This window comes from Globicephala melas, chromosome 20 (genome assembly GCF_963455315.2).
Source record: "Globicephala melas chromosome 20, mGloMel1.2, whole genome shotgun sequence".
Lineage (NCBI taxonomy): Eukaryota > Metazoa > Chordata > Mammalia > Artiodactyla > Delphinidae > Globicephala > Globicephala melas.
The window spans coordinates 2,193,629-2,212,923 of record NC_083333.1 but is presented as its reverse complement, the minus strand read 5'-3'; the positions used below and the strand labels follow the sequence as shown (position 1 = coordinate 2,212,923).

Sequence of the window (19,295 nt, the reverse complement as noted above, 5' to 3'; positions counted from 1 at the left end):
TTAATGTCTGCCAAATAGAAGTAAACGCTTACCTTGCCCTCGACTGCCCCCCAGTTTTTCCTAGTCCACCCTCCCCCACCGCCATCCACCACGTCCACTTAACGTACGAGATATATTTTTCTGATTTGTTAAATTTCTTCTCGAGGTACTTGGCTGACGTCTTGCTGGGAATCTTCACCATGGAGAGCTCTTTGTTGTAGCGGGTCAGGTTGCAGGGTGTCCTGCAGAGACAGTAATTACTGTCCTTTTCCGCCAGCAGACCTGGAGGGGAGAGGGAGGCAGGGCTTAGTCAGGTGGACCTCCTGGCCCAGAGTAGCCAGGTTCCCGCAGCAGAGGAGTGAGCTAGGAGGAGGTGCCACCGGGTAAATGAGGGGTGGGGGGCTGTGGAGAGAAGGGGGGCCGGTTGATGAGGGTGTGAGCTCTCATAGAATGTGCCCACTCTTTCTCTGTTACTCTTGGTCCTGTTTTTCTTCTGTTTCCTTCACTGTTATGTCACCCTTTGTAAATCTTTGAAAAGGCTCCACTTTTGGAGAATGGGCTCCGAGGGAGTCCCGGACCCCTCACCTCCCCAGGGCCTTCTTCTCTGCTCCTAGCCTCAGTTCTCATCTACAAAGGGGGCTGTTCTCCAAAGGCGAGTGTGGGAGACCATTTTATCTGAAACTCTGGGCTCCGTGGTACTCCCTCTGGGGCTCCCTCGTAGCCAACGCCCACCTGCTCTGCTCGCTGGTTTAGGACGCAGAACTGAGGCTTTGCATCCACTGGAAGTCACTCCTTCTCCTTCCCGCCAGCCCTCCTGGAGGCGTCTGGACGTGTGAGCCCCGAGCTGCTGCACTTAGATCCAGCAAGTGCAGCTGCTGAACGAACTTGAGTCCGGATGATTTAGATACTCTCTGCTTGTCTTGGTTATAGATCATTTCCCGGGTCCGGAAGAGGTGGGCACGTGGAGTGGGTCTAGCTTGGGGGTTGCAGCTTGTTTGTGTGATCTCCCTCACTGGAAGTTTTCCAGGGTCGGGGGGTGGGTGTGGACCAGCCAACACCCAGCAGAAGGCAGAGGAGCAGGGGGAACGCGCCTGGCTCAACGGAGCACGCAAAGACAGGACAGCTTTGGAATAACCGCGAGAGCGTGTGCGGGGAGATACGGCTGATCTCCTTTGGGGCCCACCCGGATGCTCACTGTCGATCCTCTCTGCCCGCTCCCCTGCATTCCGCAGTGCTCTCTGCTCCCCCAAAACCCACTCCTTCCCTACCCCCACCTCTCTACCTCCTTTCTTTCCCTAGTCTGGTTTCCAGCCCTCATCCACTTGCATCAGTTCCCTCCCCCACCCCTCTCTCCTTCCTCCTCTCCATCTCCCTCTCCCGTCTCTGCAGGGACACCACCCTTTCCAGCCTCTTTGCCCTCACCCTTCCCCACTCCCCTTCCCCCATCTCTCTTCTGCACCCGGAAGTTCTGCAAGGTCTTGATCGCAGCCCCTCCACCATCATTCCACCTGGCCCCTGGTACTGACCTAGGGCAGGCTCGGCACACTCCTTGTGTTGCTCAGGGGTACAGAAAGGGGCATCCCCTGCAAAGAAGAAAGACAGGGAGAGGTACTCAGGCAGCAACCCCTTCCCTCCTTGGGCTGGAGGAAGGGATTGCATCCAGCTACCTTGGTACCTAGGAGGGGCAGCAGTTCACCAGTGGATGGTCAGAAGCCCTGGGGGTAGTGGGGGAGCAGAAGACTGGGTTCTGATCTGCTTTGTGATAACAAGACCGGTCTAGCTAACTTCTCCCAGGTTGCACAATCTGGCTTACATATGTGATAGGAAAGCGCTCACAGTTCAAGTGGGGAAGCAGTGGTAAGCAGCTACTAAGTCCTGGGCATGCATTGTCCCCTTTAACCCACACGGGTACCTTCAGAAATAGGAAATACGGTTTCTGTTTCACCCATGAGAGAATTGAGGCTTAAGAATCCTGTTTTCCCAGGACATCAGAGCTAGAGGTGATGGAGGTGGGCTTTGAACCCAGGTCTGTCTGACCCCGAGGCTAGGGCTCTTTCCAGCACACCACACTGCTGTAGGGGAGTGAGGGCTGCTTTTTTAGTCTCCTCTTTGCTGTGCCCTTAATTCCACATTATAATTGAGATACCAGTAACAGTGTCATGTGGGGGTGGGGGGCGGAAATGATTAAAATCTCTCCTGCTTGCTTTGGGCTCAGGTTCCATGGGGAAACCTCACTGGCTGGTGATCCAGTCTGAGCATCAGGCAGGTAGCATTTACCAGTGCTCAGTTCTCTCTGGTCTCTGTAGAAATCCAGAAGCTTTTTTTTTTTTCTTTTACCAAGTGCTAAAGTTAAAGCCCACCACGATATCTTTTCCTTACCTTCGCCCTAAACACCAATTCTTTTCAAGAGCTGAAGAACTGATATGCTTCCTCCTTTCTAATAACAAAAATTTAACTGATGTGTTTCCCTTTTTGCTCTGTCTTCTAGGAAGCTCAGAGGCAATTTTAAAGGTCGATAAATCTAAATTTAGATTGCTAGAGCAATTACTGATCATAATGCACTAATTTAGAATTTAGCTCTAAGGATGTTCATTTCAGCATTGGTTATAACAGAAAACAACTATAACAGAAAACAACTGGTAATGAATGAAATGTCTGACATCAGGATTTAGCTAAATAAACAAAGTATGATATAACCATGAAATTGTAGCCATGAAATATAACAGCAAAGTTCCCAGCACATAGTAGGTCTTCAGTCAACAGTACTCTCGATTCCCTCTCCCCACGTGTTAACACAATCACCACTGACGTTTGCAACTGACAAAGCTTTCTTTTTGGCCGCACTGCGGAGCTTGCGGGATCTTAGTTCCCTGACCAGGGATCGAACCCGAACCCCCTGCAGTGGAAGCACGGAGCTTTAACCACTGGACCACCAGGGAATTCCCAACAAAGCATTTTTATATCTTAGCCTAATTTTATCTTCCTATCCACAAATGATTGTGTTTTAAAGATAATGGAGGTAAGAATAGAGAGGTTTAGTAACTTGTACCAGGTCACACAGCAGTAAGGTGGAGGAACCTGAGTTAGAAGCCAAGGCCACTGACTCCAGCCTCAGTCATCCTTCCTTCCATGCTGCAGTACCAAACTCTTCCTGCTCCAATCAGCCCCCCTCCCCCCACTCCACTTCTACTGACAAGCCAACTGCCTCTAATGATGGCTACGTGCATTGTTAGTCTGAGAATAGAAATGTCAGTACACATGCATTCATTTGCTGGCTGATGGACTCTTGCCTAGCTTGAAAGAGAGCTAGACATTTGGATGCAAGAAGGGAAACATCTGGAGGAAAGCAATAACCATCTGGATGTTTGAACGTGTACCACACCAGGATGTAAGAATTGTAAGCATCCAGATATCTGGACACTGAACTCTAGGAGGGAAGACCAGCAAACAATTAGCAAACATATTGAATGTTGGGAGGAACGTCCTCCAAACACCTGACCACTTCTGGACACCAGGATGCTGCCTTGGTTGCCAGACTGGAGGTTTCCATCCGCCCTCTAAGAGTTTGGGCATCAAATACCAGTCTTCCCAGAACAGCATCCCTTTGCATCCTCGTGGAGTGGGTGTAGAGTTTCCCATCAGGGTGAGAAATGCAAAGAAGGTCGCAGGTAGTCCTGGGGCCCTGCGGCTGTCCTCGCCTGGCACTGACCTGGCATGTGGACCATGCGACAGTTGCAGTTCTCCACGATGTAGCGGGTCTCACAGTCAATCCGACAGGCAGTGATGCTGTAAACAGGAAAGAAGTCGAGTCCCATCTCCGAGGACCGGCACTCGCCCCACGGCGGGGGCAGGTATGTGAGCTGCAAGACAGGAAGGAGGGGGCAGCAGTCAGCCCCAGAGCTTCAGCCGCGACAGGCCCAGTGGCTCATTCATTCACTTATGCAGTTAACAGACCACTACTGAGCATCTACTGCATGACAACCTCAATTCCATTGACCTCCCAAGCCTTCTACTTTTGGCTCCAATACCAGTTTTCCTATCTTATTTTTTTTATAACCTTCTTATAAATGCTGATCTTCTCAAAGTCTCTTACACGGGCCACATCTTCCCACTTCCACAATTTGTCATCTCCCATCTCTCAGCAGCCGAGAAGTGAGATAAAAATTTGGGGGCTCTGCCTCTGCGGGCCCCTCCTTTCTAGGATTTTTCGTCCCATTTTTTCTAGCTTTTCTGGCAACGCTGAACTCTAGCTTGAGACTTTTTAACTCAACGACTGCTGCTTTCTTCTTGAGCTCTAGCTACAATATTCCCTTAGAACTCGACGTGCCCTCAAAGGAGAGATCAGGTAAATCAATGTGTATTTCACCCAGTGTGACTCCCTTCCTTCAAGGGCTGTGTACCCTCCAGTTTCTGCCTGTGTTTAGTCTCTCTCCAATGCCATCAAATAGTACTTTTGAAATATTTTGTCCAGAGTTTATAATTGTTATTTCCGGAAGGGTTAGTCTGATATAAGCCGCTCCACCATGACTGAGAACCAAAAGTCTCTCTCTCTCTATTTTATTTAAGACTCATTCCTTTGAGGGAGCTGTTCCTATTCTCATTTTATTCATGACGAAACTGAGTATCTGAAAGGTTAGTAGTCTGTTCAAGATCAAACACAGAGCCAGTGGCGGAGTCAGCATATGGACCTAGGAATTTCTGACTCCAATCTTGCCCTTGTATACTACATTGTCTCTATAGGAAATGGATGAAAGGAGGGAGAAACACTCCAGAGAGGACCTTTCAGAGCTTTTCTCTTTTGTGTTTTTTTCTAACAGCTCCTTTCTTCTTCCTTTCCCATGAAGGCTTGCGTTACTCTCTCGTCTTTCTTTGGAGTTCATGAGCTGACCAGGCTTTTGCACAGAGTTCCTCTATGACTTTGGATAAGTCGCCACTCTCCTCTGGACCTTAGTTTCCCCATCCGTAAAGAGGGAGTATGTGGGGGTAGGTTTGACAGTCTATGATTAGAATGGATTCAGTTCCCTACATTGCTCAGTATTGGATCGATAAGCACACAAACTGGATTTGGGAAGAATTCATAGCGACTTTTGGCAAGACAGGGGGTCTAAAATGATGTAAAATCATCTTGGGAGACTATCGTTTCTTTTTCTTCTTCTAAAACAATTTCCCACAGTGGGTGGACCAAGAATGCAGCTGGTGAAACTCTGGGGATGTGCTACTGTTTGTTCAGGGTCAATCACTTCCCTTTTTTTATACAGAGGTCATGATCCAGATACCATGGCTACCCTGCGTGGCTGGTTTATCATTCGTTCCATCAGATTTTCTGAAGCCTCACGCACCACAGCAGCTGGAAAATCGCAGCGTGTACAGCATCAACTCTTGCTTACCAACGAGTGTCTGAAAGCGTGTTGGAGTATTTGTTTATCCTGGGTAAGCGAAGCCTCAGGGGGACCCTGAAGCACTGTCTTCAAATATCTGAAGGGCTGTCTCAGGGAAGAAGAGTTAGATTTGTTTCCCGGCATCCCAAGGGAAAGATAGACACAAGAACAGTCGTCCTAAGGGAAGTGGGGTGCATGATCACGTTTATTGACGTTGCAGGCACTGTGGTGGGCACAGCACACGCATTCTCTTATTTAATCCTAAAGAAGGATAAATTCTGTCTCAACTTTCTAACCTGCTACTATGATTCAATGACATCCCTATCTTGAGGGTGAGGTCCCCATCATGAGGAGTGTTCAAGCAGAAACCATACAACCACCTGGCTGGGATGGGAAGAGAGAGATTCAAGTACTGCATATGCAGTTGGAGATTCTAAAACCTCTTAAGCCCTTATATCCAATCCTAGACCCTACATCTGTAATTTTAATTTGAGAGCTAGAGACAGTGGTACAAATCCGACAGAACCTTGAACCTCACTCTTTCATGGGCTAGTTGTGTGACTTAGTCAGTGACAAAGCCCCCATTCCCCAGCCCCCGCTTTTAGCCTCCTCATTGGATTAAATAAGTGCCCAGCAGCCAGTAGGTACCCACCAAGACTTAGTTCCTATCTCTTTCCCCTAACAAACGTCTTCATGTTTTTCTACCCTTTCATTCATTCAACAAATAGTCCAGCTCCACCTCTGCTCTCCTTACAATCTGGTTCTACAGACTAGCGAAACGCCATCCTTTTTGGCTCAAGTTATTTTGTGCTGGGTTTACTATAAGAACTCCTGCCAATGCAGATGTCCAAGTCCAGAGGACACCAGGCCGCTGATCTAGGGCTCTGGAGCTGGGAGAGAGATCTGGGCTGGAGACGTAAATGTGTGTGTGTGTGTGTGTGGCTTTAGTGGATCTTGAAGCTGTGGGGTGGATGAGCCAGCCCAGGGAGAGAGGAGAGACACCAGGATTGAGCCTTAAAGTGTTCCTGCATTTACTTAACAACTCATCCGTCCTTAGCCTTTTATTTTTCTCACTGTGCCATGGAACTGGTGGCCTTGCACAATTACTCACATTTATGAGCTGAGCAAAGAACTCAGAACTTTTGTGATGGCATACCCTGGTGCTTGCCTGTCATCGCTCCACTGTCTCGAGGCTTCTCTCCACAGTACTTTTCGTTTTCTAGAGAGAAGTTTGTGTTTGCACCCTCCCTGCCTTGGGACGTCCTATGCCACTGGCTTTCCCAGCCTCTCCCAGCCCATAGATCCCGAGGTGTGCCAGCAGGTGGCGCTGCAGTTAGCCTAGCTGCTCAAGGAGGGTCTCTGTAGTCAGAGATGCTGGGAGGGAGACTGTCTCATAGGACCTTGCCCAGCTCCCTTGGCCTTTTCCTTGTGTCTGCAGCCCACAGAAGCCTTGGCTGGGATGCTCCTAAGGGAGAGATGCTGTGACGATGATGAGACCGCATAGGAATATGTTCATTCTGCTCCTGGAAAGGGTAGAAAAGACCGGAGGAGAGATAAAGGAGGAGGGAGACAAGGAGAGAGGCCCACTGAGCTCCCCTGGTAGCCACCTGGCTCTTTTGTCATGTCAGCCACTTGGGCTTTTGATTCAGGGGCTGGACACGATACTCACCTGGACCAGATCCCTTTAGGCTCTGGGATTCCCCTGCAGGTTCCTTCCCAGGGCTGGGTCGGGGTCTTCGTTCTGGCCTGCTTGGCTTCCTTCTCCTCCTCACTAGCCCACCTGGCCGAGGTTCTCTGTCTGCCGGGAGCACCCATGTTGGGAGCACCCATGTTAGGAGCACGTGTTCTGTGGTCAGACCCAGCTGGGTTGGAATCCTGGCTCTGCCACTTGCTTAGTGGGGGACCTCCTCTTTCTGCATGAGAAGCACCCTGAGATATTAACTACTTCAGAGGGATACTGTGAGTTTTGAACACAAGGTACGTGTAACGCAGCTGTGACCCTTGGCTGATGTCTTCCGGTCTCTGTGTCCTATGGATAGGATGTGAAACTCAGCCCCTTGTTCATCTCCACAGAAAGCCCACTCACCCAGGGCGTTAGAATATAAGGAAGATGTCAGAGTTGGAGGAGGGTTTACATCAGAGCAAAGCTCCTTCACCTTGCCTAAGCCCAGCATCTCTCCATCTTTCTCCTTTCCTTCCTTCTCTCCCGCCTCCTTTCTCGCTCCTTATGTGCTTTGCCACCCTTTCCAGGAGCAGAATCCGCTTATTCTTAAGTAGTTGCCTCATCCTCTGTCATCTTGGTGACATGGCAACCACCTTTCCCGTGGAGCCTCAAGGAAAGGCACTTCCTTCCCTAGGAGGAATTCTAAAGCCAAATGTTACCATGTTTTTTCTTTTCTTTTTTTTCTGCCTCGTTCTGTAACAAGACGAAACATCTCCAAGAGTGGCTGGTGAATAATAGATGTTGAATGAACCAGAGACGTTCTTGGCCTCTTTTCTCCCCACTAGGGCGCTGTCTCACCGTGTACAGTGACCAGGCAACAGAGCTGGTCGTGCTTTGCATCCATAACACAGATACTCACTCTGATGACCGGAAGCACAGAAGCACCCCCCGATGACCCGTGGTGCACACTTATTTTCTTTTACTCCCGGAGTCTTCTCTCTGGGATATCTATCTGTGCGTGACTGACCACTTCGTGATTGTGCCAGAAATGAAACAGAGTGGGTAGCATTGTGAGAGGAGCATTGCTGGGGCTTCCAGGGAGAAGTGCTGAGTGTGAACACCCAGTGAGGTTCCAGTGACTTATGTGGTTCCTTGGGCAGGAACTGTAACCTCTGAGCCTTGCTTAGCTGCTCCATAAAGCAAGGGGTCTGGACCAGAGAGCTGCTAAATGCCTCCAGAATCTTCAAAGTTTTGAGTCTATGTGTGTCACTTAACACAAACCGGGATAAGGGGTGGGCAGAGGGGTGGGCTGCTCTCCGATGATCGATCCGGGTCTGAATATTTGGTTCACAACGTGTTTTCTTCCCTACGGGTGTTTGGTGAAACTGATCAAGATAAGGCCAGAGTGGCCCTGGATCAGAGTCAGTGGGAAGCCTTCACTCTGGGAAAAACTGCCTTGAGAGTGAAGGAAAAAAACCCCCTTTGTGAGCTGTTTTCCAGAGAACGTAGTCAGCGGGGTGTTCAGCTCACTCAGTGAGGCTCCCATGGATGAAGAAGTGCTCAACCAGAGGAGCTGGCCTCAGGGTGCAGGAAACAGGAGTCGGGGTACAGTCTGGGCTGTTACCAAAGGCTCAGTGGGGCTTTTGTTAGCCCAGCCAGCCCAGTGGTCCAGCCTAATTGAACAAGCTCTTCATTAACTCCTAGGATGTGCCAGGCGCCGGGCTGGGCACTGGGGCTAGAGAGGTGAGTAAAATGGGGGTCCCTGCTGTCCAGGGGCTCCTGTTTGCCACAGACCCCTCCTGCCACCACCTTAAGGTGTGTCCGCAGATTCCCAGGGCCTGTTCTCTTCTTCCGCCCCAGGCTGCACAGCTGGGGGCAAGTGGGAAGAACCTGGTTCCACCACAGACAGGCTGTGTGGCCTTGGCTAAGTTACATAACTACTCTGGGTCTCAGCTTCCTTATCTGCAAAACAGAGCTAATTATCTGTAACTCCCAGGGCCTCCCTGAGGGTTAAATGAGACAATAGGTGGGAAGAGCCTCACGCAGCGTTTCCATGTGTTCGTTGAGTCCTAGGTTTGGGAAGTGCTTGTGAAAGTCCTTCATTAAAGGTATCAGTCGGTGGCTGGTTCCACGTGCCTTTCCTAATCGGCATCCACCCCTTCAGCTACACTCGTATCTCTTCCTGTTCACTGGATCTCAGGCCTCTAGTACAGGGGCTGGCATATAATGGGTGTTTGATACTTATTGAATGAATGAGTGAATAAATGAATGAATTGTACCACCCTGCTTTCTCCCAGCCCCAGTACAGAGGATGAGGGCAGGGGGCTGCCCTCACCCAGTCCAGGAGGAGCAGAGGGTCCTCCATGTTGGTCTGCACTGGCTCTGCACTGAGGTGGGCTCGGCACCAAATCACATCTGAGTCCTGGATTAGCTGATAGCAGGTTTTCCTGTGTGATCTTGAGTATGTCACTCAGCCTCTCTGTGCTTCTCTGCTCCATCTGTAAGGGGCAGGGCCTTAAAGGTACGCTGCTCCGAGAGGCCCCAGGTTCTAGGATCGGTGGGCTCGTGAGGTCTCCCTGCTCTTGGCCATGCCCTGTGATCCCCCCCACCCTCATTTTCCCACCTTCTACTACAAGTACAAACTTCCCCCTGGCCCACCCAGATGGAGGGGAAATCAGAGCCTGCTTGCTTTCTAGCCATAATTTTTGGTTTGATGTTTTTATTGCATCCCGCGGAGTGATTTAAGTGTGTTCACAAATGATTATATTATGCTCCTTTTAAACAATACTAAAATCAAATAAAATACTAAAATCAAATCCACCAATCAGTCGGTAACAGAGGCAGCAATGGGGTCTCAGGGGAAGCATGTCCTTGCAGGCAGCACAGAAGCGGTGAGGCGCCCACCCCCCTCCCGCCCCATCCCTGTGGTTTTCGTGAGTGTTCAGTCCCCAAGGTCAAAGCAGGAGAGATGGTACCACGAAGAAGCAAAAGTCATCGCAAAGAGACTGAGCAATAATAACCCCTCCCGGGTGGAGACCCTGTGGTAGGTGCTTGTAAGGACAGCGTCTCTTTCAACCCACACAATGACCCTGTGTGAGTAAGAACTACCTGCACTGAAGACTCACTGTAGACTAATTGATGGTATAGACACCGCTGGTATTTGCTGAGCCCTTACTCAGCACCTTACTTGGACTGACTCCTCGAATCCTTACCATAGCCTTGTGGGGTTGGTACTTTTATGATCTCCATTGTATATCCTGGGAGACGGAAGCGTTAAAGAGACTGTGGTCATGGACAGTAGGAGGCAGAGCTGGAACTAGAAGCCAGCGGTCTACACGTTTATCAGTGTGCCTTGCCTTTTACCACAGTGGGTGGGGTCCACCGGAAGCAGAGGCAATGCCTGGGTGGGTGGACAGAGGGTGCAGCAGAGATTTGGGGAAGGGAACATGGGTTCTTCAGAACCCAACACGGGAAATGTCGCATGGAGTCATTGAACAGTTTAGCCCTCACAACAACTTTGCCAGTTAAATATTATCATCCCCATTTTACAGATGAGCAAACTTCAGTAACTTGCCCGACACCACACAGCTAAGAAATGGCAGAGGCAGGAGCCAAACCCAGGTCTGTCTGACTGCAAGGCTCCTGACTGGGGGTCAGGGGACAGCCTAATCTTGGCTGTGCTGTTACCCTGCTGTCCTGTCTGAGGGACCTAGCTTTTTCATCTGCAGCATCTGGGTTCAGAATAGATAACCTCCAGGTGTAGTAGAGTATAGGGGGTGGTCTATAAGGCAAACCAGATGACTGCGCCCCTCCCCGCATCCTGCACAGCCATCACCAATGGATGACAGATGACAGCCATCATCAATGGATCACAGATGTGGTGTTAGAACTTATCTAAACACTGCCGTTTGACTGGAATCAGAACCGAGAGGAAATGTTGTATTTAGGGAAGCTTCATCTGCGGGAACCATCAAACTATACACTGTTAAGTATTCACATAGACTAGATAAGACTTATTATGTACTATATAAAATACAGAATGTGACTTCCCTGCAAGGACGGGAACCACAACCTGCCGTCTTGCGTAGGAGCATCCCCCAAACGGCATTTGGACCACAGGAGGATTCACCCAATCAGAATTCAGCAACACCCTGGTCCTGCCCTGGGGTCATACACAGAACTGCTGGTTGTGCTGGCTGGAAACTAAGTAGTGGTAGCTGATGCAGCACTTCAGTAAGCAACAAAGATCAGTTTAAAAAGTGAATTACCCATGGTTTGTGACTAATAATAAAATCAAATAAAATACTAAAATCAAATCCACCAATCAGTCGGTAACAGATTACAACGGTATCCATTGTAAAAATGTCTGCGAGTGGGAGAGAACGTGACAAGAGCAAAAAGTGAATTGTTTATTCAAAAAAGCAAGAGGGGGCTTCCCTGGTGGCGCAGTGGTTGAGAGTCCGCCTGCCGATGCAGGGGATGCGGGTTCGTGCCCCTGTCCGGTAAGATTCCACATGCCGCGGAGCGGCTGGGCCCGTGAGCCATGGCCGCTGAGCCTGCGCGTCCGGAGCCTGTGCTCCGCAACGGGAGAGGCCACGGCAGTGAGAGGCCCGTGTACCGCAAAAAAAAAAAAAAAAAAAAAAAAAGCAAGAGGATCTTTTTCAAAGACTATAACTTGTCTCATTCTAATGTGACTTTCACCTTGGGCTTTGCTGGCTCTAGATATGCCTCTGGAGCTCTACAAGAATCCTTCCAGCTTTGGTGTCATGGGGCAGACAGCCCCTGCACTTTTATTTTCATAAAAATATTATTTTTTTCATTATTATTTTCATCCATCCATCCATCCACCCACCCTCCATTCATCCCTCCATTTATACATCCATTCATTGATCCATCCACCCACGTTCTATTCATCCCTCCATCCATTCACCCACACCGGCCCCCCCATCCATCCATCCACCCACCCTCTCACTCATCCTCCTTCCAAGTGTGCAATAAATGTTTGTTTAGCACCTAATCTGTTCTAGGAACACTCCTAGGATTTGAGGCTATGAAGATGAATAAGGCCTGGTTCCTACGACCTGGGGGCCTACAGTCTAGAAAGAACAGACAGGCATGTAACAAAGCAAGTGCTATAATGGGGGAACAATGTACGGGAGTTGTGGAGGCACTAAGGAGGGCACGGCCAGACCAACTTGGAGTGGGGGGATCAGAAAATTCTTTATGGAGGCGGTGGTCACCTTTGGGCTGAGTCTAGAAAGACTGTGTTGTTCATTAGACAGATCTGGAGTGTGGGAAGAGTGCCTTGGGTCCAGGGAACTGCCCAGGCAAAGGCCCAGAGATAAAGAGAGGCGTGGCCTGGAAGGGGAGCCTCAGGTAGGGCAACAAGGGGGCACGTGGGTGAGTGTCAGGCTGGTGTGCCCTGCTCCGTGCCCTGGGAACAGCCCCGGGTGACTGAAAAAGTCTCCATCATTGTTCCGGTGACCCCTGCACCTTCAGTGAATATATATCCCTGGTAGGTACCAGCCCCTGCAAAATTCATGCCCTGCCTCCACTCCCCAGCGTAAGGGCTGCCTTGACAGAAGAGCGTTTTTAGTGTGTCTGTGCACGCTGACACACCACTGTCGTCGCATCTTCGTCCAGACACAATTTCTTGGGCAAGTGCTGTCGGCGTCGGCAGTGTGTTCGCAGCAAATTGCCTTGGTGTGTGATTTGCTGGTTGAAACTGGGGGAGGGGAAGTGTCGCAGGGATGCAGGCACAGGGGTGGCCTCACGCAGAGGAGGGAGCTCAGAGGCATACGAGCCAGGCGTTTACTCCCAGGCTGAGCTGAACCAGGCACTTCCCCATTCAGAGCCTAGGGTTCTCTTCACTCCTTCCAACGCTGGCCCAGCTGTTGACATAAGTATCCTCTGTCTTTTCCTGTCCTGGGCCCCCCTGCAGGTTCTGCCCTGGACTTCACTGCTGCTGGGGGGTCCTCGTGACATAGTACTAGGGGTCCTGACTCCCCCAGCTCTTTTCTCTGACCCATACTCTCAGCTCTGTAAGCTGGAAAGGGGTCATTTGGGATCCAGACTGCATCTCTGCCCTGTATTTTCTTCCTCCTCGTCCTTTTCCTCTTTTTTTTTTTTTATTAACCCCGGGTGCATTTTCATCTTTCTAAGAAGATCCCTCAGTCCAGCTTCCACCTATGCGCATCATCAACGGAAGAGTCTAGAGGAGGCAGCAGGACTGGCTGCTGCTCAGTTGGAGCATCTCAGAGCTGCCGCATACATCCGTGCGCAGGGCGCACACTGCACAGCAGCAGGAGAGTCACACGGACGAGGGTGTGCGTGTCACCTACAGAGAGAGCACCGGGTAGCCCCCAGCACTCTGTCTCCCTCTCCTGCAGCCCTGCCTGGGGCTTCACTCTGCTCCTCCGCCAGCTATCAATCCCCAGCATCCCATTGTTTCCCCTTCAACTACATCACCTTTACATGCCATGAAAACATTCCTGTTTGCATGGGCTAGGCGGGGTGCTGGGGGAGGATGTTTGTAGGGGCACAGACTGGTCTCTGTTCACAATCTCTGTTGGGATGGGGGACTTTTTACGACATGGCTTTTTTCAATTGCATTTTTTTTTTTTTTTTTTTGCTGTTCGCGGGCCTCTCACTGCTGTGGCCTCTCCCGTTGCGGAGCACAGGCTCCGGATGCTCAGGCTCAGCGGCCACGGCTCACGGGCCCAGCCTCTCCGCGACATGTGGGATCTTCCCAGACCGGAGCAAGAACCTGTGTCCCCTGCATCGGCAGGCGGACTCTCAACCACTGCGCCACCAGGGAAGCCCTTCAACTGCATATTTGAAAGAGAAGTTGGGTCCAGGTTGACTGGAGAGCACCTCAACGCATTTGCTACAGTTTTGGCTTTTAGCTCCATTCGGAATCCACTTTCCACACATCTGGGTGGGCGTGGAGTTGGTAGCAGGGGGTGGGGTGGGGGGTCTCGGGTGGCTCTGCCCCGGCTGGGAGCGTGAGTGAGTGGGGCTGGGTGTGTGTGTGGACTGAACACAAGGCCAGCCCGCCCCGCTCTGCCCTCTGCCGCCTCCTGGGGCCACCTGCCCCTCCCCCTCTCCTCACCCCGCCTCGGCCCTCCACCCTAGAGCAGATTCTGAGCTGGCTAGGAGGGTTTTCAGCTGACCCAGCACCACGCCGCAAGTCCTAGCCCTGACCAAGGAAGGACGGGATGTTCGTTGAGGGCCCACACTGACCACGTGTGTGGCTTCGGTTAATTCTCGAGGCGGGGCTGAGGGGCACTTTAACACCCTTACGCCCCACGCTCCGATCGAGGCCTCTGAAAGCCCCGCAAGGGTGTCCGAATGAGCCGCAGCCGCCTCTGCCCTCTGGGACTCCACCGCTGCGGCCCTGGACGCCCGCGTTCGGGGACTGGATGAATTTCCTCCTGCGACCCTGCCTGGTGAAGGCCCCGTGGCAGGGGGGCTCTGTGTGCACAGAGCAGTGGCCGTAAAATTCATCTTTTACTACCGCCTTCCTGGAGCTTTCCAGCGTGGGGGTGGCGGATGTTTACAGGCATAAAGCGTGTGGATCCTGGAAGGATGAGATCTGGAATCCAAAGTCTGTGCGCCTGAGCCACTGAACTCTCAGACTGGGGCTGAGCTCTCAGGTCTGATCTTTCTGGCTCAGCTCTGCACCAGCAGGACCCGCACTTAATTGAATCTTACGCAATTTTCCGAAGAGGGCTACCTGCTCTGTATTTAGGCGGTTTATAACACCACACTGTGTTCCATCATTCCCCAAATAATTAACACTTGTGGAGGGTCCATTATAATTGTGGAATCTCATCTGTCACTACCTGTCAGTCCTTCAAACTGTGACTTCCTGGCCACCATCTCTAGAAATGCCACCATTGTCAGCATGCTGGGTCACATTTTTTACACAGTCAGAGTACTTTACAACCTTAAAAAAACCCTTTCTTTTCCACTGAATGATTCCAATTTTGTATGGTTGAGTTGGTGGTTCCAATTACAGTTACAGTCTATGGGGTACATCCACGAAACACTTTGAAGGGGAACTGGGGACACATTGCCCTTTCATAGACATCATCTTAAATGCCTGGACCATTTGGAAGGACTACAATGGAGAGATCAATACATCACCAGCCTCGGGAGTTCAAAGTCATTTGTACGTGTCATGGGCTGGCTCCTGGCTGGGCCCTGAGACAGACATTTACCCTCACCTTCCCAGTGGGGGGGCCCGACAGAGTCCGTGTCCACATGGGACACCACGTGGGCTCCTGGAAAAGATGGTCCGGGGATTACAGAGGCTGGAAGGGGCAGGTGACGTACCACATGATGTCGTGAAAAGAGAGTGGCCTTTGGAACGGGGCACTGGATTCTAATTCTCAGCTATTTCGTCATCTCCAAAAAGGGATACCGGTACCACCCCACAAGTTTGCATGGAGACTGAAGGAGATGGTCTAGGAGAGCGTGGGCACTGGAGCAGAGCAGGGACTTAGTCAATACTCAGGGCAGCACTGCATGGTTAAAAGACTGGGCTCTGGACTCAGGGAGACATAGCTTTGGGTTCTAGCTCTATCAGTTATTGCCTGAGTTTCCCCACCTGTAAATTGGCAGTAACAGAACATATCTCATTGTGAGAATGTCTATATTTCGTTGCTTATGAAACACATATTTTCCCACATCCTAACACGTCTGTAAGATCTTACCATCAGTGGTAGTGTTTTTCTTTCTTACTGGCACATAAAATAACACTGACCCGTACAGTTGTCATTGTTTAGATTTGATGACGTATTCTTTCAGGTCATGCCTGAAAGGGTTCAGCATAGTGTCTTGCACAGAGCTGGAGCTCAATAAATGGCAGCTGTTGTTATGACTCCCTATGCAACCCTGGGCAGGTTTTAAAATATCTTTGAGCCTCAGTTTCCTCATCTGCATGATGGGAATAATTATCTCTACTTCCCAGGGTTTGAGGGAGTATTAAATGAGTTAGCATGGAGACGGAGGCACCCATCACAGCATGTGGTGTATAAAAGGAGCTCCAGATGTATCCTTCCCCAGGACTGTACCCAGGGGAAACCTCCCCTCTGTGGAATTTTGGCACAGGTTGGGTGCGGAAGGGCCAGGTGCCTGAGCGCTGCAGCCCTGCTGGACAACGTCACCTGCTCACTGCTGCCCCTAGTGGTACCAAGGCTTAGGGCAGGGCTGCTTGAACCAGATGGGAAGGTTATGGAAGAAAATGGTGGCAGGCAACCCTGCTGGGCATGAAGACCTTGACTGAAGACGTGAAGCCCCACCTGGGACAGCGACTAAGATGTCAATAACCCACTAAGCCCCCTGTGGGAGTCATCTTTCTACTGAATGTGGCTGCTGGGAAAATTGCCCAGATCACAGATCTAAACTGGAGCCACTCCTGGGTCCCCACCCGCCTCCCAGCAGAACGCACCTCTGTGCTGCTTGTCTCAAGCAGTAAGAGAGGATAGCCTTTGGTTGGCAACAGGGAGTGGCAGCATCCCTTCTCCTGTGTCCCCGAAGGACCACAGTCTGGATTGGGGTGGATCAGACCTAGTGACAAATCCTGACTCTGGATGACCATGGGTGCGTGACACCCTCTCCACAGTGTCCTTATCTGCGAAGTTCATGTGTGTGTCGGTGTCCATAACTAGAGTCATAGAGTTGGTGCCCCAAACTGTTGTACTGCCCACCCCACTTCTCTTCTCCCCAGCTCAGGTGCTCTGGAAAGCGCATCGGCAGAAATCATAAGCAATATTGACTTCACTACAAAATGCTCTGATGTCTTCCCTGCTGCTCTGATAAAGTGGTCTTTGAAGTGAACCTTCCCTTGCGAGTCTGGAACATCACAGATGAACAGGTGCAAACTGTCAGACCACGAAGAAGCCCTGGGCTCTCGCCTTTCAAAGAGGAACAAATACCCCCCGTTCAAGCTCTTTGTCGGGCTCCTTGAGGTTGTTCCACAGCCTCAGCCCTCCTGCTTGGTGGTGTGGACACTGGCGTATGCCGTCATGGTAGAGGGTGGGAGGGTAGAGGTCAGGGAGGAAGCTGGACAGACACCCTTTGGCCCAGGCACTTTGCATAGATGAAGTTTGAGGTCGGCACTATTGTTATCCCTCTTATACAGATGAGGAATCTGAGGCAGAGACGTGCAGAAGCTTGCCCAAGGTCTCACTGCTGGTAAGTGATGGAGTCTGGATTCAGTTGGACGTTGAAGCCTGGCATCACTGTCCTGTGGTCCCCACTCTAAGGAAGCCCTCCCTGTCTAATGCCAGGCGACGGCCACTGCCACTGGAGAGAAGCCATTCGTTATCAGAGACCCACTGAGAAATTCCCGCACGTCCTGAGATGCTCCGTGGAAGGCATCCTCTTTCCCTCTCAATGTGGGACAGCCGTATCATCGCCATTGTAAAGAGGAGAAGACTGAGGTTCACAGAAGCAAAACGATTTGCCTGCGATCATCTAGCAATTCGGAGGAAGGGTTTGGACAAGAACCCAAGGCTTTTGACTCCCAATCCTGCCCCACAGCGACTGAGACAGCTGCTTCCCACTCCCTCACCCCGTCCAGCCCTCTCTCTGGGTTACCGCCCAGCCACCGGGGAGAGGCAGGGTGATCCCATACACCAAGTCGACCACTGCACTGTCCACAGCCCTGTGGACTCAAGTTCTGTCTTTTCCCAGGAGCTTTTTAAAAACTATGAGTAAAGGGACTTATCTCTGGGGTCTTCCAGAGAAGCCCACAGGCAGGCACCTTACTTGGGGATTGTGTTGGGAGTAGAAAGAATTATGGGTTTGGAGTCAGACATTCTAAGCCTGAAACTCACCTTCACCACGTGCTAGCTTAGGGACTTTGGGTGAACAACTGAACCTCTTTGAGTATCAGTTACCTCTTGCGAAATAGGAATATTAGTCTCTGTCCTGGAGAGTTTTGTGAGCTAATATATGAACCGAAGCCAGCGCATTGTTTATATGACACATAGCAGGAGCTCAAGATAGCCAAGATCTTGGCCTCTGTCATTGGCAAAAGGAGTCCAGAAAATTTTGTTTGCCTTAAGAATATCCGGTCTATAAAATTCACCCAGGCTTGAGTCAGGGCAGGGGTTATTTGAATGATTCAAGGACATTTGATTTTCACAAGGGGCTTAGCCAGGGTCCTTAAAATGGCAGCAACACATGCACGTCGCCTTGCCTGCTTACAATTCATTAGCCACTTGACAGTGACTTCAGTGGAGAGAGAGAAAGTGCACAGCCCGTGTTACGGAAAGCCAGTGCCAGGGACAATTACCTGCTAGAAATCAAACAGAGCTGGAGAAAAAAATAGGTCTGCAGCAGTAACCCAGAGGAAAGATTTCATTTATAAATACCTGCCTCACCCTCTTTCCCAGGAACCCATCCTTCAGTTGTTTAAAGCGAGATATAAATACAGAGTCAGGCACCCCCCTAACCTTTAAAAGCCCAGCGACAGGTGATTGGAACGAGCCTTCACAATGTAAGAGCCCACGGTTGTAACTGTTAATTCTTCTGGCTGTAATTTATCTTGCTATCCCTTTGGGTAGCTAAACAGCTCCGATCACGGGCTGCCCAATCGGCTTGTAAGTCTTCTTGACGAATCACTCTCATTCTCCCCGTCCTTTCTCTGGGCTGCGATAATTCTTGACAACTGCCTTAGAGTCTCTGTCTCCTGCGGGTGCGGAAGGGAAGAGCCATCTATTAGGAGGAACACATGGAGAACAGAAAGCTCTTGGCATTGGGAAGTTGGCAGGTGAAGAGCTGAGCCCTCATTTCAAGACAGAGAGGCCAGGGCACAGAATGCAGGACACAGTCTATCTCAGTGACCTCCAGGGTATGAGGCACCCCTGCCTGTTTGGGGTCTTTGGATCAGGGATGGCTGGGCAAATCCTGTCCACTGAGCTCCAGTGGGTGTCCAGAGCGTCTTCACTAAGAAAATGCCATGTGCTAGATAAACTGTGAAGCCACTGTGCAGGTAAACGAGGGCAGCGTGGTGGAGACCAGTGTTGGGGTTCTCATCTCCCTCTTGGGTTGGTGGCTTTTCCCAGCCACCTGTGCGTCCAGGTGGTGTGTATGACTAGTTCTCCTAGGTTGAGGTGGTTAAGAGTAGATGTGCTCTCTCCTTCCCCAGCTGATGGCGGAAGAGAGATGAGTCGGAAAGCCTAAAGGAGGACAGAGACGGGAGAAAGCTGGATCCCTGCATGACTGCATGGAGCAGAGCCCCACTGCCAACTGCACTGGACCAC

The 19,295-nt window shown here is 50.8% G+C and overlaps 1 protein-coding gene across 2 annotated transcripts in view; it reads right to left on the bottom strand.

The window, feature by feature from the left end:
- The window catches only part of ASIC2 (acid sensing ion channel subunit 2), a 1,015,869-nt gene that overhangs the window by 10,150 nt on the left and 986,424 nt on the right, over positions 1-19,295 (bottom strand). For both annotated transcript variants that reach the window (XM_030862152.2, XM_030862151.2), the window contains exons 4-6: positions 3,689-3,839; positions 1,506-1,562; positions 108-261 (exon numbers count right to left, since the gene is read on the bottom strand). In XM_030862152.2, the coding sequence (XP_030718012.1) occupies positions 108-261; positions 1,506-1,562; positions 3,689-3,839 (362 nt within the window). The remainder of the gene's footprint in view (positions 1-107; positions 262-1,505; positions 1,563-3,688; positions 3,840-19,295) is intronic.